At 48.5% G+C, this 24,403-nt stretch overlaps 1 protein-coding gene across 5 annotated transcripts in view; it reads right to left on the minus strand.

The window, feature by feature from the left end:
* Positions 1–24,403, minus strand: part of LOC115095786 (eukaryotic translation initiation factor 3 subunit A-like) — a 502,216-nt gene that overhangs the window by 22,533 nt on the left and 455,280 nt on the right. For 4 of the 5 annotated variants that reach the window (XM_029609944.1, XM_029609941.1, XM_029609943.1 and 1 more), the window contains one exon: positions 8,381–10,474. In XM_029609944.1, the coding sequence (XP_029465804.1) occupies positions 8,381–10,474 (2,094 nt within the window). Of the gene's footprint in view, positions 1–8,380; positions 10,475–24,403 lie in introns of those variants that run through there. The other variant, XM_029609946.1, reaches the window with a different exon arrangement.

A 24,403-nucleotide genomic window follows, 5' to 3' on the forward strand; every position in this document is an offset into this window, starting at 1 on the left:
CCCGGTGTGGATCTCGCTGCGGCGGTGTGGGGGGGGACCAGGGGACGCGATTCTGGCGGCTCAACGAACGTTTACTGGATGATAAGGCCTTTGTTGAAAAGATTAATGAGGCCATACGGGACTTTCTGGCTACTAATGATGATGGGGAGGTGGCCCCTGGTACGCTCTGGGAGAGCCTGAAGGTCTTCCTACGAGGCCTATTTATTTCTAGGGCGGTCTATGTTAAAAGGGACAGTGCTAAGAAACGCCTACAGCTTCTAGAATCTATCGCACACTTAGAGCTCCGTCATAAACGGACTCTGGAGACCCACATTGCACAACAGCTACGGGAGGAACGTAGGGCTCTTCATGAATTAGAGATGGGAAGGGTAGCGCACCAGTTAGAGCTTCTCAAACAACAACATTTTGAATATGGAAATAAGGCGAGCAAGCAACTTGCACGGAAATTAAGGGAAAAGGAGGCAGCCACTCATATTACAAAAATCCGAAACTCAGATGGGCGATACATTCACTCGCAAGGGGAAATAGGCAAGAGATTTAATGCGTTTTATCAAGACCTATATGACTCTGACCCAACTATCACAGATCCTGAGATAGCTAATTACCTGGAGAGTGTTCACCTGCCCGCCCTGGAAGAGGCTGACAGACAGAGGCTAGACAAGGAGGTGTCACAAATGGAAGCTCTTCAGATTATTAAAGAGCTTAAACTGGGCAAGTCCCCGGGATTGGATGGGTACTCTGGGAAGTTCTACAAGGTATTCGGGGCCCTATTAGCACCACCCCTTATAAACATGTTTAATGACTTGAAGGATACTGGCAGAATCTCCCAACAAGCCAACACTGCGGGAATTACTATCTTGGCTAAACCCGGGAGGGATCACACCCTGTGCGGATCCTATAGGCCGATATCTCTCATTAATCTAGATCTCAAGATACTGGCAAAAATTATGGCCAGACGGCTGGGGAGTGTGGCCCATCTGCTGGTAGCTCCAGATCAGTCAGGGTTCATACCAGGGAGGTTGGCTTCCGATAATGTACGGCGGGTTGTTGAACTGATTGAACATGTACAGAACCATGATATCCCTGCCACTCTTTTATCCGTGGATGCTGAGAAGGCCTTCGATAGAGTACACTGGCCTTTTTTATTTCAAGTAATGACCAAAATGGGGCTGGGAACGAACTTTCAGTCATGGGTTCATAAACTGTATGATCACCCCCATGCCCGCATTAAGATCAATGGAGCGTACTCCTCTCCTTTTGAGGTCAGGCGGGGCACTAGGCAGGGTTGCCCCCTGTCCCCCCTGTTGTTTGCCTTGACATTGGAACCTCTGGCGGAGACTGTTCGCGGTTCGCAGACCATTACTGGCATCTCCGTGGGGGGGCTGAATACAAAGTCTCCTTGTTTGCGGATGATCTCCTTTTCACGGTCACCAACCCTGACTCCTCATTATCCGTTTTGGCACAGGAAATTAGATTGTTCGGGAGGGTGTCCGGCTTCAAGATGAATGAGGACAAATCTGAGTTGCTTAATATTTCTATGCCCGACTTAGTGTACTCAAAGATGGCTGCACATTTACCCTTTAAGCCGGCAAAAAAGTGGATAAAATACTTGGGGGTCAAGCTTAGCCCGGATTTGCGGCAATTATTTGACTTAAATTACACCCCGCTTGTCACTTCCATTCAGTCTATCCTGGATAGATGGGACAGAATGAATCTCTCCTGGGTGGGGCGCATTGCGGCGGTCAAAATGACGATTCTCCCTAAATTTTGCTATTTATTCCAGACCTTGCCCGTTAAAGTCCCTCTTAAAGCTCTGACTCTTTGGCAACGAAAGCTCTTTCGATTTGTCTGGAAGAGAAGGCCTCCACGGGTGGCTAGGTCAGTTCTATATAAGTCTAAATTACAGGGGGGTCTTAATTTCCCTAATCTGTTATGGTACTACGTAGCTAATTTATTAGCTGTGATTATCAATTGGCATTGTCACAGTCAGATCAAGTCCTGGATAGTAATAGAGAAGGCGATTGCTAGGCCTCCTCCCTTGACTACCAGGGTTTGGGCCCCACACTCTCCGACAGGAGACGGACTAACAGCTTTCTCCCGGGTGGTGCTGGACACTTGGAAGTCTTGGAAAAGGCAGCTTGTAGGTGACCTGGTGATGTACCAACACACATCGTTCTTGTATAATCCATTGTTCCCCCCGGGGTTGGACGCAGCGTTCATTAGTCGTTGGCAGCACAAGGGTCTCACTACTTTGGGGCAACTTTGGAAGGGTGGCAAACTCGTACCTTTCCCCGATTTACAGGCTCAGTTCCATTTAGATCAGTCAGACCATTATACCTACCTGCAGCTTTCACATCTTTTTTCCACTTACAGGCTATCTCAGCTGTTCTCTCAGGAGCAGCCACTTTTTCTGACATTCTGTAGGAACGCCGATCAGGTTAAGAGGCATGTCTCTCGGGTTTACGCTCTATTAAATAGGGGCACGGGGGTGGCTGACACGCATCTAGTCCACTGGAACTCTGATCTGGGTGGTATTATGACTGAGAAGATCTGGGAAACGTGTTACCAGCGCATATCTAGGTGTTCTATTTCAGCCACTTTGAAAGAAAATGGCTATAAACTTCTCTATAGATGGTACCGCATGCCGGATAGATTACACAGGATGTCCTTGCGCCCGAATGCTAACTGCTGGCGGTTGTGCGGAAATATAGGCACCTTTTTTCATATGTGGTGGGAATGTCCTAGCGTGGCACAGACTTGGGCTCACATCCAGGATTATATTCAGCATACCTTAAATCTCAAAATTCCTCTAACTCCCCAGCTTTGTTTATTACAGGTGGACTCCGGAGAGGGCAGCATCTGGGAGAGAGCTTTGGTGACGCAGGTGGCTTTAGCTACCAGATGTGAAATAGCGCTCTGGTGGAAAAGGGTTGAGACCCCAGCATTACGTGATGTCCTGAACAGATTAGATAAAGTGTATCTATGTGACCGCTACTAGGCATGATCAGCTCCCTAAATTCCAGAAAGTGTGGGCTCCATACGTAAAGGGGACCTTCAAGGAGTGAAACTCCGGAAGCCTTATTAATGTTGTTATAGCGGTTTTCGATACCACTGACCCCATTTTCGGGGAGACTTACTCTCCTCTTTCTCTGACAATTTACGTACTCAACCATGTTTCCCTTCTAGGCTTACCTTCTTCCTGGTGCAAGGCTTGGATAGGATTTTAGGCGGGGTGGGGGGGGGGGGGGGGGGGGGAGGGAGGGGGGGGTTAAGGGGGGCTGTGGGTCTGAGGGGAAATAACCAAGAAGCATCCATTTAGTGTTCTCATAGTTTTTATTGTCAATTTGTTATCACTTAGTTTGTACATTATAGTGTTGAGAGGGAATATGCTGTTGTTGTAACATGCTCATATTGTGCCACCCAGCGCTACGGCGGTGAGACACTGACCGGAGGCCGCCATTCCCTTTCCAAATGTATAACACTTAGGCTTTCGGCTTCTGTGATGGTCTTTGAAGACACATATTGTGCTGTACTAGTGGCGTTGAGTAATGTATGTTATCATGTCCACTGCTATCCTCTGTATTTAGGAAAGCTGTTTCCACTTATGTAAACAATTTGGTACTAATAAAAATACAAATTACAAAAAAAAAAAAGAGCAGATATCTCAACTCACCTGCATCCTTTCTTTTTCTCCACATAGTAATGACATTATCTCCATCAATGAAAGCCATTTGGGATATTCTTTGCCCACAAACTATTTTCCAAGAGTATTTCACGTTTCTCTTTTACACGAGGATGAAACCTATGAGACATTCTTGTCTCCTCTGAGCTTAAACTCCCAGCTCCTAATGACCAGGCTACTATTGGGGGTCACTCCCCATGTGGCCCCTGTTCTGTGTGCACACACTCCATGAACATTCATGGCTTCACACACCCCATTTCTTCCAAGCAATACACTCTTCAACATTGCACCACCTGTGCATCAAGTGGTGTGATTTATGTAATCTTGTGCCCATGCCCCTTGATTTATGTGGGCAAAACTACCCGCCAAATACGAGCAAGGATTATAGAACATCGTTCATGCCTTAAGTCGGGTCGCCCTGAGGCTCCCCTGGTTGATCACTGGAATTCTCATAATCACGACATTGCAGATTTAAAGTTTTTTGTCCTTGAACAACCTTCTGTATCCACACGAGGTGGCAATGTATCTCTCGCACTCACGCGCACAGAACAACATTGGATTTTTTAATTAAATTCCTTAACCCCTTTGGGTCTTAATCGCGAGGTAGAGTGGTCGTCTTTTTTCTAGTTAGTTTCTTTTTTTTCTTCTCTGGTTTTCTCTGCTCCTTTTTGTATTCTTCTCCCCCTCCATGTTCCTTCCTCCCTTTCCCTTTCCGTTCCTTTTCCCCCTTCCCTGGTTTTTCCCGCTCCCTCTTTTCTTCTCCCCTTTCCTTCATCATCCCACCATTCTCCCTTCCCCCCCAAACACATCCCCCCTTTTCCCCCTCCTCCCCCATTCTTCCCCTCTTTCTCCCTTTTCACACTATCTCACTTGCCATTTTTTGTTGTGCATACTCTGATTGGTGAACTTCAGTCATGTGGTCACTTTTTGGTGTGCGTTTTTTCTATTTATCTCAGACGCAGACAGCTTTTCTTTGAATGTCACATCGCTGTCTAGAACTCCTGACACAGAGGTCTTTTCAATAAGGTTTGTCTGTCTAGTTATCTCTTGTTGTTCTATATTCACCTTGGATTAATCCTTCATTGCGCTAACCTTTTTCTTGGCTTATTCTTTTTTGCATCTTTTCTGGATCCAGTTCAGCGTCAAAGGCATAGATGTGGGCGCGCTGGGCCTTTTTCAGGGCGGACTCCACAACCACAGACTGGTGGGGGAAGTGCCGCTTCTCAAACCCCACGACCTGCTGCACCAAATAGGTAGCATCAACCTTTCTGTTGACGGGGTAGATAGAAACGGGGTGCTCCCACATCTGGAGAATGTTGTCCTTGAAGATATTGTGGATGGGAACCGCACGATCTCCTTAGGAGTGTTGACAAACTGGAGTACTTCCAGCATTTTGTGTCACGCATCCTTCTCTGTGAGCAGCTGAAAGGGGATGGCTTCAGCCATGGCCCTTATAAACCCCGCAAAGGACAGATCCTTGGGGGGCGATCGACGCCGTTCTTCCAGTGCGGAGGGCTCAGAGAGTGGGTTGTCTGAATACTCAGAGGACAACTCCGTAGAATCATCTCTCCCAAGGGCTGTAAGGCCCTTTATCCTCGCTAGGGCCAACGTGGTGCGGACAAGGCCCATGAGGGATATCTGTTTGGGCTCAGAGGTCCTCGGAGGACTCAATGGTACTGTGGGAATCAAACAGTTTTCCCTGGCAGCGAGGGGGCCTGAATGCGGAAGACCAGGATTGCTTCGGGATGGGCATTGGTGGCTGTTGAGGAATTGAAGGTTCCCTTGTGTACTGGCTGCGTCGGTAGGGCACATAAAAGGACATCCAGACGCTCCAGCAAAGGTGCTAAAACGAGGCAGGGTCTTGGCTCCGGTGTGTGGGGGCCGGGGGGCACTGGCAGCTCAACGCTCTGAAGCGCCTTGAGCACTGTGAACTGCAACCTGCGGTCCAGCTCCTCCTGAAAATCTGGTGTAGCCAAGACTGAGGGAGGGGGATGAGGTGTCATTGGCTCTTCCTCGGAGCCCCGAGGAAGAGCCCAGCACTGATATGAGTGGGGAACACTTAGGACTACTGAGGCCATCAGTGGATGGAGCCTCTGATGACCGGTGTTGCTTCAGTAGCGGCCTGGCAGCTGCAGGTGCTGCACCAGAACTGGAGCTGTGTGTTGATAGCAACAGGCGACGATGCTTACGTGATCTCCCTCGGTGCTTGGACTGGTCATTCCCCAGTGCTGAGGAAGCAGAAAATCCCGATGTCTGGGAGAGAGTGGTGAGATCATCAAGGCTCTCTCACGGTTCCCACGATTCTTCGAAGGACCGGCGAGAGGAATAGTGAGGGGGAAGCGTGTCGAGAGGCTCCCCGCGACCTCTCGGAGTTGAGGGATCCGAAGCAGGTATAGATGGAGCAGACTTGGGCGTCCCAAAAAGTTTTTTCATCTTATCGAGGCACGCCAGGCGGTCTTTGGGGGTCATCTGATCAAATAGACGACACCCATGGACTTCGTGCAAGGCTCCCAGGCAGAGAATACAGACCTCATGTGGATCCGTGATGGACATGGTCCGCGGGCACTGGGGATACTGACAAAACCGGTCAACACCGTAAGAAAAAGCCCCACGTGTGGTCGATGACTGGTGGTCACTGTGTGGCGAAACGTCAGGGATCGACCGCAAGCTAGAGAAAAAGCCGGTAAGAGAAACCTACTGTCCGAGAAGGCACTGACCGCGAAAGGGGACCAGATGAGGAAGTTGAGAAAAAACCCGAACTTTGTCGAGAAAAGAAGAAGAAATGGAGCTCCAAGAACTGCAAGGCAACTGCACCGCGGAAAAGAAGAGACTGAAGGGGGACATCGCATGGATAGTAGCATGCTGGGCATACTCAGTGTGCTGGTCAAAGCTTCTAGAAACTTTGATAAAAGTTTTCCATGCCGGGCTCCATCGGATGATGTCACCCACATGTGAGGACTACCATCCTGCTTGTCCTAGGAAAAAAGGCTTCATTGCCAACCCTCTCTTGGTCTGCAACTGCTAATAGCAATTGAGGTCCATGCCAGTCAAGGCTACCAGACCGAGTCAATCTACTGCAAGAGAGACCGCATGGTATCACTTTAGGAGGCAAGCGGTGCTACATTGACATCTCCTTTCCAACTTCTTTTATTTATTTATTTGTTTATTTTTTGCTCATACGCAATCCCTCGAAGGGAAATGCATGTCCACCGTCTGCTGGAACAGAGAATACAGGCTGATGTCGGAGCAGAACTATACAGCCATGACAATAGCTTTAGCTCCATCTCCATCTGCTGGCAGAGATGCACAACCCACTCGCTGCCATTGACCTATCTGAACGCTAAGAAATGAAAGATTTCCAAAGAGGCTAAAAAAGCCACAGTGAGCTCACTCATACCGTGATGCTGCAGGTCCACGGAATAAGAGAGACTGGTGAAGGACCCCACTTGGATGCATGGTATACAGCATGCTTAATGTGCCAAGTCAAAGTTCTAGAAACTTTGACATAAGTTTTACATGTCGGGGCTCCATCTGATGTCACCCTTGTGTGAGGGCTACCATCCTGCTTGTCCTTGGAGAATCTGTATCTTAATTTTATTTATTTTTTAATATATACATCAGACTGCAGGTTTTACACATCTACCATCTGCTGGAGACAGATAAATACTGAGGGACTGCAGGTGGCACACTAGATTATATAGCAGTGTCAGTGAAACTTTCTCCTTCTCCATCTGCTGGCAGGGATGCAAAACCCAGGAGTCTGGACTGATCTGGAGCATGAATAGGAATTCCTACTACCAACTTAACAGGTGAAGCTTCTCCAGTTAGAGTGTTTCTGAGTCACAGGCTTCTATTCAGTATAACAGATTGTACGTTGGGGCCCTCACGCTGGATAGATTCACTGAGATTTATCCCATTTTTATGTCTCTGAAGATATTTTAGAAAAGATTTAATTATGTAATTAACATTAAGAAAAGATTTAATATTTTGCAACAAATAGCAGTGAGCTTAGGATTGTTCAGTTCTATAGGAAGTTCAAATTAAGTACATACTAACAGGCAAATTTTTAAAGGAATCATGCCTGTAAATGTAACATACTATCATAGCAATTTTCAAAAGCCCACTTACATGCTAAAGTGCATTTACACATATAAAAACCCAGTTTTAAACAGACAAGGCACACACACTGCGCATCCTGGCCATACAACTCAAGAGACTCTACTCATACTTCCGCCTGTCAGATCTTGACCCTTCTGGATCACATGGTGGCAGTCATCTATACGGTGCCTGCACATAAAGCACCTGCAATGGGGGCTCAAGACACAATAGAGTGGAGGAGTAACCTAGTGGTTAGAGCAGTGGGCTATGAACCAGGAAACCGGGGTTCAGGTCCTGCTGTTGCTCCTTGTGACCTTGGACAAGTCACTTTACCCTCTATTGCCTCAGGGTCAAACTTAGATTGTAAGTCCTCTGGGGATAGGGAAATACCTACAATACCTGAATGTAATCCACTTTGAAGCGCTGAAACAAGTGTGAAAAGCGGAATATAAATCTAAAAAAAAATAAAAATGCTTTTGAAAATCAGGCCCTTTTTGCATATAACATTCTATATGGCCATTCTAAATATTTCTTGTAGTATACTAGTCAGTTAAGATTTAAAAAATGAATATTATTCTAACAAAGCTATATATACTATACCTCTCTGAACGCTGTTCAACTGAAATATCTTTGTTGCGCTGATTCATCTTGAAAGGTCCTGAGTTTTGCTCTGGTCTTTCATTATGAAAATCACGAACTTCTGACAGCCTCTTTCTTGGATTTGATAGTGGACTATTTTCTGCTTTCAAATCATGAGACTGAGGACCATGAAGAGATTGTACTCTTTTCCCAGGTCTATTAAAATAATCCTCATCTTCAACCTGTTTATCTGGTTTTGAATTGTAAGGGCTAGGAAAATATCTTTCTTCAGGTCCACACTTTGCAAAATTTATATCCTTCAAATATCGTTCTAATTGAAAATCATTACATGGTGGGTCACGAAATGGCTGTTGTCTTTGTTCATGCTCACTGTTCGGAAAATTGTAATTCTGCGTTTGCCTATCTGATTGAAATCCACGAGATGGGGGTCTGTGCAAAGGTTGTCTTTCTCCTACTCTGTTAGGAAACTGAGTGTCTTTTATCTGATTCTCGGGTCGAAACTCATGAGAGGAGGAACCACGAAAAGGTTGTCTTCGTCCAGATCCACTGTTAGGAAAATCAAAATCTTCCACTGGTTTGTCTGGTTGAAAGCCTGGAGATGGAGGACCATGGAATGGTTGTTGTCTTTGTACAGGTCTATTGTTAGAAAAATCATGATCTTCCATTTGTCTAGTTGGTCGAAATCCAGGCGATGAGGAGCCCTGAAAAGGTGGTGGTCTTTGTCTAGGTCCACTGCTAGGAAAATCACTTTCTACTTGTCTGTTTGGTTCAAAGTCTGGAGAGGAAGAACCATGAAAAGGTGGTTGCCTTTGTCTAGGTTTACTGTTAGGAAAATCATAATCTTCCATTTGTCTATCTGACTGCATTCCATGAGGTGGAATATCATGAAATGATGGTGGTCTTTGTCCCGGTCCAGGTCCACTGTTGGGAAAATCACGTTCTTCCATTTGTCTCTCAGATATAAATCTACGAGATACAGGGCCATGAAATGGTGGTTGTCTTTGTCCAGGTTCACGGTTAGGAAATGCATAATCTTCCACATCTCTATCTGGTGGAAAGCTACGAGATGGGGGGCCTTCATAAGGTGGTTGTCTTCGACCAGGTCTATTGTTAGGAAAATCACAATCTTCTACTTGTCTAGCTGGTTGAAAATCAGGAGATGGAGAGCGACAAAAAGGTGGTTGCCTTTGTCTAGGGCCACTACTACGAAAATCACAATCTTCCATTTGTCTATCAGGTGGAAAACTACGAGATAGGGGGCCATGAAAAGGCTGTCTTTGTCCAGGTCCGCTGTTAGGATAATCACAATCTTCCATCTCTCTAGCAGGTGAAAATCCACGAGACGGTTGGTTACGAATAGGTTGTCTTTGTCCATGTCCACTGTGAGGAAAATCGCAATCTTCCATTTGTCTATCTGGCTGAAAATCGGGAGATGGGGCGCCACGGAAAGGTGGCTGTCTTTGTCCAGGTCCTCTGCTACGAAAATCACGATCTTCCATCTGTCTTTCAGGTGAAAAACCATGAGATGGAGGGCCATGAAAAGATAGTCTCTGTCTACGTTCATGTTCAGGAAAACCACGATCTTCCATTTCTCTATCAGGTGTAAAGCCACGAGATGGTAGGTTATGAACAGGTTGTCTTTGTCCAGGTCTACTATTAGGAAAATCAAAATCTTCCATTGGTCTCTCTGATGGAAAGTCAGGAGATGGGGAGTCACAAAATGATTGTCTTTGTCTATGCCCTCTGTCTGGAAACTGATAATCTTCCATTGGTCTATCTGGTTGAAATTCAGATGGGGGGCAATGGAAAGGCTGTCGTCTTTGTTCAGATCTGCTGTTAGCAAAATAATCTTCCATCTCTCTATCTCCTTGAAAATCATGAGACTGAAGATCATGTAGAGGTCTTCGTCTATTTCCTGACCGAATGTCAAAAAAGTCATCTTCTTCTGTTCGAAAATTATGACCCTGGTTTTCAAGAAAAGGTCTTGGCCTTCTTCCAGACATATTAAGAAATTCTGAGTCTTCTGAAATTTCTGATTTTAAATTATAACTGAACTGATAGATGTGAATAGATGCTGGTGTTTGTTTTGGCTTGCTGTCAAGAAAAACCACACACTTCAATTAGTATTTTTACTTTTATTTTATGGTAAAATTGCAGAAAAAATTTCCTACTGAATACTTTTTAAACATAATCAAGTAAAATAAAGAAAATAATACAAATGTGTCTGTTAAGACCTAGGGTGAATTAACACAGTAACAGAAAAGCAAAGTAACAATTAAGTAAAAGGAGAAGAAAAAAACACACGTTATTTTCCAATTTTTAATCTCCCAGTGATTGCTTGGCTTCTGACCTACTATTACTCTTACAAAAAGTCTACTGTGTTACCCTTATTTTGTCCTGCATACTCTTCTCTTCAGCAAGAACTTATTTCCTTTTCCATGTTTCTGGGTTACACTGAAATTCAAGGCCAGTTCTTCCATTAGGTGAACTAGACAGTCACTCAGCATGACAAATTTTGCAGGGCGGGGGAGGGGGCACAGGAATGGGTGGGTGTGGGCCAGCAAAAACAAAAAAAAAAAAAAATATCAACCCAGAAACCCTGGGTTCTGCCCATTCACTTTTAAGGCACAGTATCACAGACATATGCTGGCCTAAGAGTTTTCAAAATGCTAGCAGTTCCCACAAAGGGTTGCTGGCAGAGCTCATCCCGACTGAAGAGGAAAGGAAGTCTGGGGGTTGCTGGTGGAGCATGCCTTGCCAGCAACTGAAAAGACAAAAGCTACTGCCACTAGCAGGGGAGAGAGACTGGATGGAGAAAAAGAGGGTGCTGAACATGTGGGGGACAGAGTGAAGGTGATAGACGGAGACAGAAGGTGCTGCGGGGGTAAGGGTGGAATGGAAATAGTGTGTGCTAGAAGGCAAGGAAGGTGTACATAGAGGATGATAAGCAAGTGAGGGTGGGGTGGGAGAGCACGCTGGGCACTGCAAAAAGGGAGCAAAGAGATAAGAAAACTATGTTCTTACTTGATTATTTTCTTTCTTTGAGTCCTACTATTCCAATCAAGTGGGCTATGCTCACATATCAGCAGATGGAGACAGAGTACAACTGTGCAGCCTTCCAGAATTTCTATAATCAAACAAAACTAAATTTCCCCACTCTCCTCCAAACAAGAAAATTCCAACTGATATGAATCCCCATTACCAAGAAAAACTTTGAAAAGTAAAACTTTTCTTTACAGAAATTCTTCTTTATTAATTGAGTGGACATAGCATGCATTGGGTAAGTTCCTGGACTGGTCTGGTCTGACTCAAGGAAAGAAAATAATCAGGTAAGACTAAATTTTTCCTTCCATATTGTCCCACCTGAACAGTCTAGATGCATGGGTTGTACCCAAGCAACCCTCAAATTGGGTGGGACCCTCGCTATGACCACTCTCAAGTTGCCAGCTCAAAATCCTACAAAGTCTGGCTTGGATGACTAAGCAGTAGCATCTGGAGAAGGAATGCAAGGAAGACCATATTACCGCCCTGCAAATTTCCCCTGGTGGAATCAACTGATGTTCCAGCTAGGAAGTTGCCTGAACCCTAGTTGAATGAGTTCTGAGTTCTTTAGGGTCTGTAAGACCCTTGGAAATAAATGCCAACCCTATAGTTTCCTTCACCCACTGGGCTATTGTAGCCTTAGGCACAGCCTTTCATTTGTTCTGACCACTTAAAAGGAAGAATACATGATCCAACCCTTTGAAATGGTTTGTGAACTTAACATAGCACAAAAGGATTCTATGCAAATCCACAAGATTCAACTATTCTCTTCTGCATTCATTTACTGAACAAAGGCAAAAAATGTTGAGATTACTTACCTGATAATCTCCTTTTCCTTAGTGTATGCGGATGGACTCAAAACAAGTGGGTATAGTGTGCTCGTGCTAGCAGTTGGAGATGGATCTGACGTCAGCACAGGTACATATACCCCCACAGGAAGTAAAGCAATTCAGTAATCTTCCTTGCAAAGCTGTTATAGCTATATGAGTACTGACCGATCGCTTAATTAAACAGGATTACCCTGACCGGTTGATCGTAGCTGGAGACTGCCAGGATTCTCAACCGGAAGGCGTTGACACCCGGCAGGGTGGATGCCCTATGTAATAAAACATGGCTTACCTTGAGCCTGTGAAATCCCATGAATATTGGCAGCCGGGCGGGATGCTGAGTCCATCTGCATACACTAAGGAAAAGGAGATTATCAGGTAAGTAATCTCAACATTTCCTAGCGTGTAGCAGATGGACTCAAAACAAGTGGGATGTACAAAAGCTACTCCTGGACTGGGCGGGAGGCTGCCCGAGGTCCGTTTAGGATCGCCCTCACAAATGCTGTGTCCTCCCGGGCCTGGACATCCAGACGGTAGAATCTGGAGAAGGTATGAAGGGAGGACCACGTCGCCGCCTTACAGATCTCAGCAGGCGACAGCATCCGAGTTTCTGCCCAAGAGGCCGCTTGCGCTCTGGTAGAGTGAGCCTTGACCTGTAGAGGCGGTGATTTTCCCGCGTCTACGTAGGCTGCCTTGATAACTTCTTTGATCCAGCGGGCGATAGTTGCCCGTGAGGCCGCTTCCCCTTGCTTCTTCCCGCTGTGTAGAACGAACAGATGGTCCGTCTTTCGTATTGCTTCGGACACTTCCAGGTATCTGGACAGTAGCCTGCCGATGTCGAGATGGCATAGAATTCGACCTTCTTCTGACTTCTTCAAACCTTCTGTGGTAGGTAAAGAGATGGTTTGGTTGAGGTGGAAGTGCGAGACTACTTTGGGTAAGAAGGAAGGAACTGTGCGAAGATGGATGGCCTCTGGCGTGATTCGGAGATACGGATCACGGCAAGACAGTGCTTGTAGCTCTGAGACACGGCATGCTGAGCAAACAGCCAGCAGGAACACCATCTTCAAGGTTAATAAACGGAGGGACAGGCCTCGAAGTGGACGGAAGGCGTGTCCCACTAGAAAGTCCAAAACTAGGTTGAGGTTCCACAGAGGTATGGGCCACTTCAGTGGCGGACGAATGTGTTTGACTCCTTTCAGAAAACGTGAAACGTCGGGGTGTGTGGCGATGCTATTGCCGTCACTCCGTGGACCGTAGCAGGAAAGTGCTGCCACTTGGACCTTGATGGAATTGAGGGACAGACCCTTCTGAAGACCATCTTGCAGGAAGTCCAAAATGATAGGAATCTTAGCGGCATGTGGATTGGTGCTATGCACTTCGCACCACCCTTCAAATACTCTCCAGATCCTTATATAAGTTAGTGATGTGGAGAACTTGCGAGCTCTGAGGAGTGTATCTATTACCGGTCCTGAATATCCTCGCGTCTTCAGTCTAGCCCTCTCAATGGCCAGACCGTAAGAGAGAATTGAGCCGGATCCTCGTGGAGTATGGGACCTTGTCGCAGCAGGTCCCTGTGCGGAGGCAGGGGTAGTGGAGTCCCTGCCAGCAATCTTCTCATGTCTGCGTACCAGGGTCTTCTTGGCCAGTCCGGGGCCACTAGAAGAACTAGGCCTCTGTGCCACTGAATCCTGTGTATAATGGCGCCCAGCAGGGGCCATGGCGGAAAGGCGTACAGCAGGATCCCCTGGGGCCATGGTTGTACCAGTGCATCGATCCCCTGAGACAGAGGATCCCGCCTGCGGCTGAAATACCTGGGTACTTGAGCGTTGGACCTTTCCGCTAGTAGGTCCATGCCCAGGGTCCCCCACCGATTCACAATCATCTGGAACGCCGTGGGTGACAGTTGCCAATCCCCGGGATGTAGGTTTTCTCTGCTGAGGAAGTCTGCCGCGGTGTTGTCCTTCCCGGCGATGTGGACGGCGGAGATGTCCTGAAGATTGGCTTCTGCCCAAATCATCAGGGGAGTTATTTCCAGTGACACTTGTTGGCTTCTGGTTCCGCCTTGTCGGTTGATGTATGCCACTGTGGTGGCGTTGTCTGACATCACTCTGACTGCTCGGTGTCGCAGTCTGTGGGCCAATCGCAGGCACGCTAGCCTGACTGCCCGTGCCTCTAGTCGGTTGATGTTCCATCCCGACTCTTCTCTGTTCCACTGCCCTTGGGCGGTGAGTCCTTCGCAATGTGCGCCCCAGCCGCTCAGGCTGGCGTCTGTTGTGAGCAGGGTCCAGGTTGGAGAGGACATCCTGGACCCCCGGCTCATGTGGCTTTGCTGCAGCCACCATCGCAGCTGATTCCGTACCTTGGCTGGTAGAGGTAGGTGTACAGTGTAAGTTTGTGATCGCGGGCTCCACCGGGATAAGAGGGCGCGTTGTAATGGCCTCATATGCGCCCGTGCCCATGGTATCACCTCCAGAGTGGATGCCATGAGGCCGAGGACTTGCAGGTAATCCCATGCTGTGGGCCGGACGGCGCGCAGCAGGGTCTGCAGCCGATTCTTGAGTTTTTCTCTTCTTTTGGGAGTCAAGCTGACTCTGTCTGCCCGAGTGTCGAATAGGACTCCTAGCTATTCCTTCGACTGAGACGGCTGTAGGGAACTCTTGCTTAAGTTTACTACTCATCCTAGGCTCTCCAGGAGAGCAATCACTCTGCTGGTTGCCCGATGGCTTTCTTCTGGCGATTTTGCCCTGATCAACCAATTGTCCAGGTAGGGATGGACGAGAATTCCCTCCTTCCTGAGGGCCGCCGCCACTACTACTATGACCTTGGTAAAGATCCGTGGTGCTGTGGCTAACCCGAAGGGTAACGCCCGAAACTGAAAGTGTTGGCCCAGGACTTTGAAACGTAAGTAGCGCTGATGATCCTGATGGATTGGGATATGCAGGTAGGCTTCTGACAGGTCTAGGGATGTGAGAAACTCCCCTGGCTGTACTGAATTTTTGACAGATCGCAGAGTTTCATGCGAAAGCTGGGTACCTGTAGGTAACGGTTGACGGACTTGAGGTCCAGGACGGGCCGGAAAGTACACTCCTTCTTGGGCACTATGAAATAAATAGAATAATGCCCAGAATTTATCTCCCCTGCAGGCACTGGAATTATGGCCTTGAGGGAGAGAAGCCTCTGTAAGGTAACATCTAACGCTGTCCTCTTGAGGGGTGAACAAGGGGATTCCACAAACTTGTCTGGCGGGAGCCGAAGAAAGTCCAGGTAGTACCCCTCTCGGATGATGGTGAGGACCCACTGGTCCGAGGTAATCTCGGCCCACCTGCGGTAAAAGAGGGTCAGCCTGCCCCCTATGGCTGCTACCCCCGTATGGGCCGGCTGATTGTCATTGTGGGGGTACGGCCAGGGGCTGAAAGGACTGGTTCCTGGCCTGTGACCGAGGTGCCTGGTAGCGAGTCCCGTAAGGGTTGAAGCGCTGAGAGGTTCTACCTCTGGATGGTCTAGAACAGCGCTTCTCAACCGTGTGTCGCGACACACTAGTGTGTCGCCAAACACCGGCAGGTGTGTCGCGTCTCCCGGTGTCCCACTGCCCCGTTGTACTTTCCTTCTCCCTTTTCCCAGCCCCCGCGGTCCAATTGAAAGCCTCCTTTCTTCCTACCCCCACTGCCCAATGGGCAGCCTCCTTCATTTTGCCTTCCCCCGCGCAGGCCAATCGGAAGCCTCCTCCCTGCCACCTGCCAGTGGGAGTAGGAAGAAGGGAGGAAGCCTTTGATTGGCCGGTGAGGCAGGCATGGCACTGCCCGGGAGTGGGGTGGGAGGAATAGCAGTGTAGAACCCCGACGAAGCAAGGCCGCTACGGGAGCCCATCCCCGTAGCGGTGAAGAGGAAAACCCGACCGCGACGGTGCAAGGCCGCTACGGGAGCCCATCCCCGTAGTGGTGACGAGAAAACCTGACCCCGACGGTGCAAGGCCGCTACGGGAGCCCATCCCCGTAGCGGTGAAGAGGAAAACCCGACCGCGACGGTGCAAGGCCGCTACGGGAGCCCATCCCCCCTAGCGGTGAAGAGAAAACCCGACCCCGATGATGCAAGGCCGCTACGGGAGCCCAGCCCCCCTAGCGGTGAAGAGGAAAAACCGACCCCGACGGTGCAAGGCCGCTATGGGAGCCCATCCCCGTAGCGGTGAAGAGAAAACCCGACCCCGACGGTGCAAGGCCGCTAAGGGAGCCCATCCCCCCTAGCGGTGAAGAGGAAAACCCGACCCCTAGCGACAAAGAGGAAACCCGACCTCAGACTGAGGCGCCCATCCCTGTGGCGCCGAAAAAAGAAGGCCAGCCGGATTAAAGCCACGGTGGAACCGGAGCCCATCCCTGCAATGAAGGAAGAAGTTATTTTTGGTGAGAGCTGGTGTGTCTGTGTGTGAATGGGGGCCTGGGTGAGAGCTTGTGTGTGAATGGGGGCCTGGGTGAGAGCTTGTGTCTGAGGGTGTGAATGAATGCCTGGGTGAGAGCTCGTGTCTGTGGGTGTGAATGGATGTCTGGGTGAGAGCTTGTGTCTGTGGGTGTGAATGGATGCCTGGGTGAGAGCTTGTGTCTGTGGGTGTGAATGGCTGCCTGGGTGAGAGCTTGTGTCTGTGGGGGTGAATGGGTGCCTGGGTGAGAGCTTGTATCTGTGGGTGTGAATGGGTGCCTGGGTGAGAGCTTGTATCTGTGGGTGTGAATGGGTGCCTGGGTGAGAGCTTGTGTCTGAGGGTGTGAATGGGTGCCTGGGTGAGAGCTTGTGTCTGAGGGTGTGAATGGGTGCCTGGGTGAGAGCTTGTGTCTGTGGGTGTGAATGGGTACCTGGATGAGAGCTTGTGTCTGTGGGTGTGAATGGGTACCTGGATGAGAGCTTGTGTCATTGGGTTTGAATGGATGCCTGGGTGAGAGCTTGTGTCATTGGGTGTGAATGGGTGCTTGGGTGAGAGCTTGTGTGTAGGGGTGTGAATGGAAGCCTGGGTGAGAGCTGGTGTGAATGGGTGTAAGAGCTTTTGTGTGTGATTGAGAGCTTGTATATAAGAGAACATGAGTGTGATTGAGAGAGCGAGACTGGTCAGGGAGGTGATGTGTTTCTGTGTGAGAGAGAGAAACTGGTCAGGAAGATGACTGGTGTGAAAGAGACCGAGACTGGTCGTGGGGTCTAATTGGGGGTGTGTGTGTTGTGAGTGACTGGTTGTGGGTGCTAAGGAAGAAGATTGAGGACAGAGCTTCAGCAGCCCTTGCTGCTTCTGGTTAGTGCTATTGGCCTGGAAGGGAAAGGAGTAGGAGAGTTGCTGGAGAGGGTAAGTAAAGGTGGCTTTTTAAATTTATTTTTCTTGATTGGGTATTATGCAGTCTGCTGTTTTGAAATATTTTATTGATATTTGGACATATTTTAATAATTTTTATGAGTATTTAATTGAATATTATTCTGTTCAGCAGCTGTTTTGTAACATTTTTGGTATAACTTTACAATGATTTCTGTGTGGGGCTCTGTAGCAGCTTGGCTTATTCTGTTTTCCCAATAGGAAATGTTTTAGTGTTTAGGGCCTGGTTTAATAGTTGTATTTCTTAGATAGGGTTGTTACTGTTTGCGTGTGTTCCGTAATACAGGTGTAACTTTGTGCAGGTTAGTTTGTGTGCATTATTGCAAATCCTGAGTCTGTTAGGTGCTATATTTCTCTTTCCATTTCTCCAGGTTCGCACTGTATGCAGAGTGGCTTTTTTGGTTTTCCGTTCCAGTTTCTGTCTCCATATTTATAATTTGTGTTTTTTCTGTACTTGGTGAAGGTCAGTTCTGGGTGTGTGACCAAAGTGAGGTATTTTACTAGCATGTAGGCATTTGTATCAATCTTATTTGATGTGTTTTCTCAACAGGATATGCATTAGTGGTAAATTACTGTCTTTTCATAAGGAAGGCTATTGTGCCTGGTAGTAAAGGGAGTTTGTTTTGCTTTTACTGAGATGTCATCAGAACCAGAATATCTTTTTTTTTGTATGGTGAGTTGTACGGGTTATGCCCTAGATCTGCTCTGCACTCATTGCTGAGGGTTGAGGGGATTCCTGTGGATGCAGACTGCATGTTTACATTTAGCCCCGTGATGGTCACATGTTCAGTGTGTCACGCATGTGAGAACCATTTGTCAGGTGTGTCCCGGCCAAAAAAAGGGTGAGAACCACTGGTCTAGAAGACGGGTGCTGCCTCCTGCATGGCCTGTCCTCTGGTAGACGAGGTAAAGGAGAGGCGCCCCATTTATTGGCCAGCTTCTCCAGGTCGCTGCCGAACAGGAGAGATCCCTCGAAGGGCATTCTCGTGAGACGTGTCTTGGAAGAGGAGTCGGCCAACCAGTTACGTAGCCAGAGCTGCCTCCTGGCTCCCACTGAGGATGACACTCCCTTGGCTGCCGTACGGACGAGGTCGGAGGCTGCGTCAGTAAGGAATGAGAGCGCTGATTCCATCCCTTCTCCCGGGGCGTTGTTCTGAGCCTGAGATAAGCAGGAACGCGTCACCACCATGCAGCAAGTCGCAATTCGTAGGGACATGGCTGCCACCTCAAAGGCCTGCTTCAGGATGGCGTCCATACGCCGGTCATGTGAATCCTTGAGGGCCGTCCCTCCTTCCACTGGGATGGTGGTGCGCTTCACAATTGCGCTGACAATGGCGTCTACCTGAGGGCACGCCAATATGTCCTTAGTTGCCGGGGCTAAGGGGTACATGCCAGCCAAGGCCTGACCCCCCTTGAATGGAGCCTCCGGTGCAGCCCATTCCAGATCGATTAACTGCTGTGCCACTTGTAGGAGGGGAAAGTGGTGAGAAGTTTGGCGCAGGCCCTCTAACAGGGGGTTCACCCTAGGTTCCCCTGGGGTGTCATGGCCCGGAAGGGCCAGTTCCGACAGGCATTGCGAGATCAGGTCTGGAAGATCCGCTCTGGTAAAGAAGCGCCTTATGGTCCGATAAGTTTCTACCCCCGAGGGAAGCTCTCCCTCCTCGGGGGGGCTCATCATCTTCTGCCGGGTAGTCTGAATCCCCATAATTGGGGCTATCAGGTGGCGAGTGGCCGCGCCTAGGCCGCGAGGGTCCAGGGGCCGGGTCATTCTGGAAGTACGGACCCAGTCGGGGAGCTGACTTCATTTTGACAAAGGTATTAATCCCTTTGAATAACTCCACCCAGGAGATCGAAGCCATATCTGGCCGCATGGGAACCAGGCCCCCCTGGTTCACTGGCTGCTCCCCGCTGCTTGCTGGCTCCGGAGTATTCCCTGAGGAACCGGCAAGAACGCTGGGCTGTGACCGGCCCTGGCCCGGGACTCCCAGGGCCTCTTCACATTGGGCACATAGGGAGTCTGCATCCTCATTCTGTGTGGCCCTGAGGTTGCATGCAGAGCAGAGATTGATGCCTGATTCTGGAGGTGCTGGCACTGCCGAAGCCTGGTCACTCTTACTCTCCATGCCGCCGGTGAACTCAATAAGAGTCTGTGCTATGCGCGAAAGCAGGCGCCTGAGATCAGCGCTCAGCAACGTGCGCCTATAACGTGCGCCTATGAACGGGCGCCTATGAATGTGCGCCTATCGCCGCGCGCGTAGCAATAGGCAGGACGCTTCAGGTAGAAGATGATGGCGAGCAGGCAGACGAAATGGCGGCCTACTGAACTGGCCGCCCCAGAGGCACACTCTGCTTCTCCTCATCCTCAGAGACCAACAAGTAAATATATACGCCTTACCTTGTCTTCGGCGCTTCCCGGCTGTAACCCGGGCAGTCTCCGGCTGCGGGGGGAGAGGGCGAGTACCTTCACTGCCGCGCTCGAGGAGGTGCACCCGCTGCCTCTAGGCCGCGCCCGAACTCGTCTCGCTCGGGGGCCAAGTCCACGCCGGGACCGAGGCTGCCTCTAGGCCGCGCCCGAGCCCTTCACGCTCGGGGGCAGGTCCCTGCCGCGAGTCGGCCACCGGACCGAGGCACTTACCTCCGAGGGACCATGGAAGTCACCTCGGGAAACTCCACTGGGGGAGGGACCGACTGGTATCACCGCAGGAGTGCGGGGCTCGTCGTTAGTAGATATCGTCTAGAAATTTAGTCGTTAGAGTTTGGAAGAACGCTCAGCGAGCGTGAAGGAGCTCCAAACTGCTTTGGAGACGGAAATTACTGAATTGCTTTACTTCCTGTGGGGGTATATGTACCCGTGCTGACGTCAGATCCATCTCCAACTGCTAGCACAAGCACACTATACCCACTTGTTTTGAGTCCATCTGCTACACGCTAGGAAAAGCAAATTTGCTTACTGTAAACTGTGTTTTCTGCAGACAGTAGGATGAAATAGTCCTGACATATACCGTATTTTTCGCTCCTTAAGACGCACGTTTCCCCCCCCCCCAAAGTGAGGAGAAAATGTCTGTGTGTCTTATGGAGTGAATGTAGCGTCTCTCCCTCTCGCGCGCCGTCCCCATCCTCCTCCCCCCAACTCAGCTCAATCAGCATGGCGGCGCAGGTCAAATACACACCGCCCCCACGACCCTCTGGTGTGTCTGGACAGATGCGAGGGAGATGGCCCGCACCGACCATGGGCCCCGATGCTGTGTGTCGTCCTCTGCCGGCGGAGCTCGAACTCCCTGCCAGTCTGCTGCTCCTGGGATGCACCACGCCGCAAGGGCCAGCGCGGCACAGGCCAGACATCAGCCGCCCAAACCACGTGGGCTACGGAGGCCCCTCCAGTTCAGATGGCTGGCATTTGACCTGCGCTGCATCGGCTTTCACAGCAAGATGCACTCTGGGAACAGCAGACCGGCAGGGAGCTGTTTGAACTGGAGGGGCCTCCGTAGCACACGCGGTTCTAATAGCTGATGTATGACCTGCACCACGACGAACTTCGCAGTGAGATGCACCCCAGGACGGCGGACCAGCGGGGAGCTCAGGCTCTGCCGGCGGAGGACGATACATGGCATTGGGGTTTGTGGTTGGTGCAGGCCATTTCCTTCTCATTTGTTTGGATGTATTGGAGGGTCATGGGGGTGGTATACTGCCTGGGATGGAGAATACATGACACAGACCTTTGCTTTTTTGGTTCTTTGTGTGGTTCAGTGATTTCTGATAAAATGTTTCTTGCATATGAAGCAATGTGGCTTTTCAGAACTGATTAGCAGTTTGACAGCTGAAATTAATGAAAAGCAAATAGAATTACTGCCTGTGCTGATTAAGTGGCTACCTGTTGAAATATTAGGAGCAAATTGCTCTCCTAATCAATGTAATATAGCCCTATTTATTATTGAACTTTGGCGTAGTCATGAAAGTTTAAAATAACTGGTGTGAGAGAGCTGTTTGTATGAGGGAGAGAATCTGAGTGTGTGATTGTCTGTGTATATGTGAGGGAGAGCCAGTGAGTTGAGTGGGGAGAGCGCTAGTGAGTATGAAAGAGCCTATGTATGTATGTGAGGAAGAGAAAACCAGTGATTGTGAGTACCTGTGTGGATGTTCTCTGCCTTACTATAAAAAACAAAACCAAAAAAATATCCCATGGACAGCCACCAGGGGGGAGCTCCTCATGGGGACAGAATTTATTTTTTCTTATTTTCCTCCTCTAAATCCTAGGTGCGTCTTGTGGTCAGGTGCGTCTTATGGTGCGAAAAATACGGTAGGTGATTTCATACAATAGTACTGAACAGACCATTCTGCTTTAACTTGGAGCTTTACCTCTATTGAGCATGTGCGGAAGATCTTATGTGGGTGCTGCCTAATAAGCCCTTCAATCAACTTTAGAGTTAAGCTTTAGCTAGGTGGTCGTCTCTCCAAGGAGGTGTGCAGGTGTTAATCATGGCTAATTCATTCTGTTTTCTACGGAAAACACTGTTTATGGTAAGCAAATTTGCTTTATCCATCATCAAGCAGGGACGAATTAGCCATGACGAGAGTCCTAAGCTGAAGGCTGCAGCAGAGCACTTCCTGAAAAAGCAACCTGGACCCCACTATGGAGAGTGGACTAGTAAGTGAATAGGCTGTGCAAAACTACTTATCCAAATTTATTGTCACTTTTTGATACAAATAATGGGACGTGAAGGTGTGAATAGACCAGGTTGCAGCTTTGTACGTGTCCTTGATGGGTACGACTCATAGATGAGCCACTAAAGGATGAGTAGATATCTGTTTTTCCTCTGCTTGAATATGGTAGGCCTCCATAGCACTGAGATGCACTTTGACTGACGATGTACTGAGTACCTACAAGGAAAGAGATACGTACTAAAACAGCTCTTGTGGTCTGCAAGCAAATGGGTCCAAGGAGCTCTACGGACACCAGGATGAAAACAGTTTCCTTTTAAATTTGTAGCCCTTCTGTTTGAAAGCTCTGTAGCAAATATCAATGACTTCAATTTTTTTGGGCAGTGACAGGGAAGCGATCAGTGAGCGTTCAACATCCATGTCAACATTTTGAGAGAGAAGATTTTGGATGATATAGATGGCCCTTTTCTTGAATCAATAAGGTTGGATTGACCACAAGAAGTATCAGGGAGCTGATGGACAACTGGATGAGGAATGAGAATTGCACTTGTCTGGGACATTCTGATGCAATAAGTATCGAGTGAGTCCCGACTTCAATACTTTCTGCATTATGCTGTCTATTAGCGGAAATGGTGGAAAAGCATACAAAAATATGCATTCTGGGTGAGCAGAAAAGCAACCGGGAAAGACCTGTTTGCTTGGAAGAATGAGCAAAATCTTTCCACTTTTCTGTTTTCCTGTGATACAAATAGGTAGAATGTTCCCAAAGATGAAACACGCTGAGGGACCACTCTTGAGGATGAAACACCCTGCTGAAGTGATCCATCAAGGTGCTAGAAATCCCCAGAAGGTAGGTTGCCTGTAATATAGCTTGGTGGTTGCAAGTCAACTCCCAAATCTTAATGTCCTACTGACAGGAGGTTCCATGATCCTGTGCCTCCTTGTTTTTGACATAAAACATAGTAACTTGGTTGTTGATTTGAATGAGAATTCGCTTTCACCTGATAAAGTGTAAGAAAGCTCTCAAGGCACATCTGACTTCTCGAAACTCGAACGGGTTGATTTGAAACAGCCATTCCACTGACAAACAGGTTCTCTGGGTTTAGAAGAGACCTGTGTTAGCTTCCCATTCCTTGATGGATGCATCTGTTGCCAATGCAACTTGATGGGAAAGCAGATGAAGGGGGGTCCCTCCTCTAAAATGTAAGGGTCCAGCCATCAGCGAAGTTCTCTTTTCATTTCCTGCAAAACTGTCACTTATGTTGTCAATGGTCAGGTTAACTGGTCCCACTGGGCGCAGAGGCGCACATGCAGGGTATGCATGTGGAAGCAGGTTAGAGAGACAAAATGAACTGCTGTGCTACCATATGGCCCTGGTATCATCTGATCCATCTACACTAATTGATAAGCCAGGGATCTGAGGCAGCAAGCTCAATCTGTTAGGAGAAATGCTCTCTCCTCTAGTCTATCCATGCCCGGATGAACCTGATTTTCTGGGACAGAATCAAATTCAATTTCTCAAAATTTACAATGAAACCCAGCAACTGAAGAAGTTGGATTGTCTTCGGCAGGGAGATCAACACCCATTCCAGAAAGTTCCCGTCACTAGCCAGTTGTTCAGGTAAGGGAAAGCACAGATGCCCAGATGAAGGAGATGTGCTGCAACTACTACTGGGCATTTGGTGAAGACCCTCAGTGCCGGTAAAGGCCCAAAGGGGACCACTTTGGTAGTGATATGATTCCACCATAAACCACAGATAGTGCCAATGGGAAGGATGGATAAGTATGTGGGCATACATGACTTTCGGATCCAGGGCACACATTAATTCTACCATTTGGATGAAGGGCAGGATGGCTGGAGGGAGTTCATTTTGAATTTCTCTTGTAAAAAGGCTCTTATTCAGACATAATGGGAGTAGAACCCCTGGCCATGTTGGTCAAGTGGGACAACATCTGAGCTAAAAGATTACAAATTATCCTTATCAACTGAAAAGCAGGTTGTTAATACCAACAAAAAACACACTTTGAAATGTTTGTATGCCAATGCCAAAAGTCTAAGTAGTAAGACGGGAGAGCTAGAATGTATAGCAGTGGCAGCTGGCTATACCTTGAATTCCAGAGACCTGACAATTTCCTTTTCTGCAGGCT

The sequence above is a fragment of the Rhinatrema bivittatum genome, chromosome 7 (genome assembly GCF_901001135.1).
Source record: "Rhinatrema bivittatum chromosome 7, aRhiBiv1.1, whole genome shotgun sequence".
NCBI classification, from domain to species: domain Eukaryota; kingdom Metazoa; phylum Chordata; class Amphibia; order Gymnophiona; family Rhinatrematidae; genus Rhinatrema; species Rhinatrema bivittatum.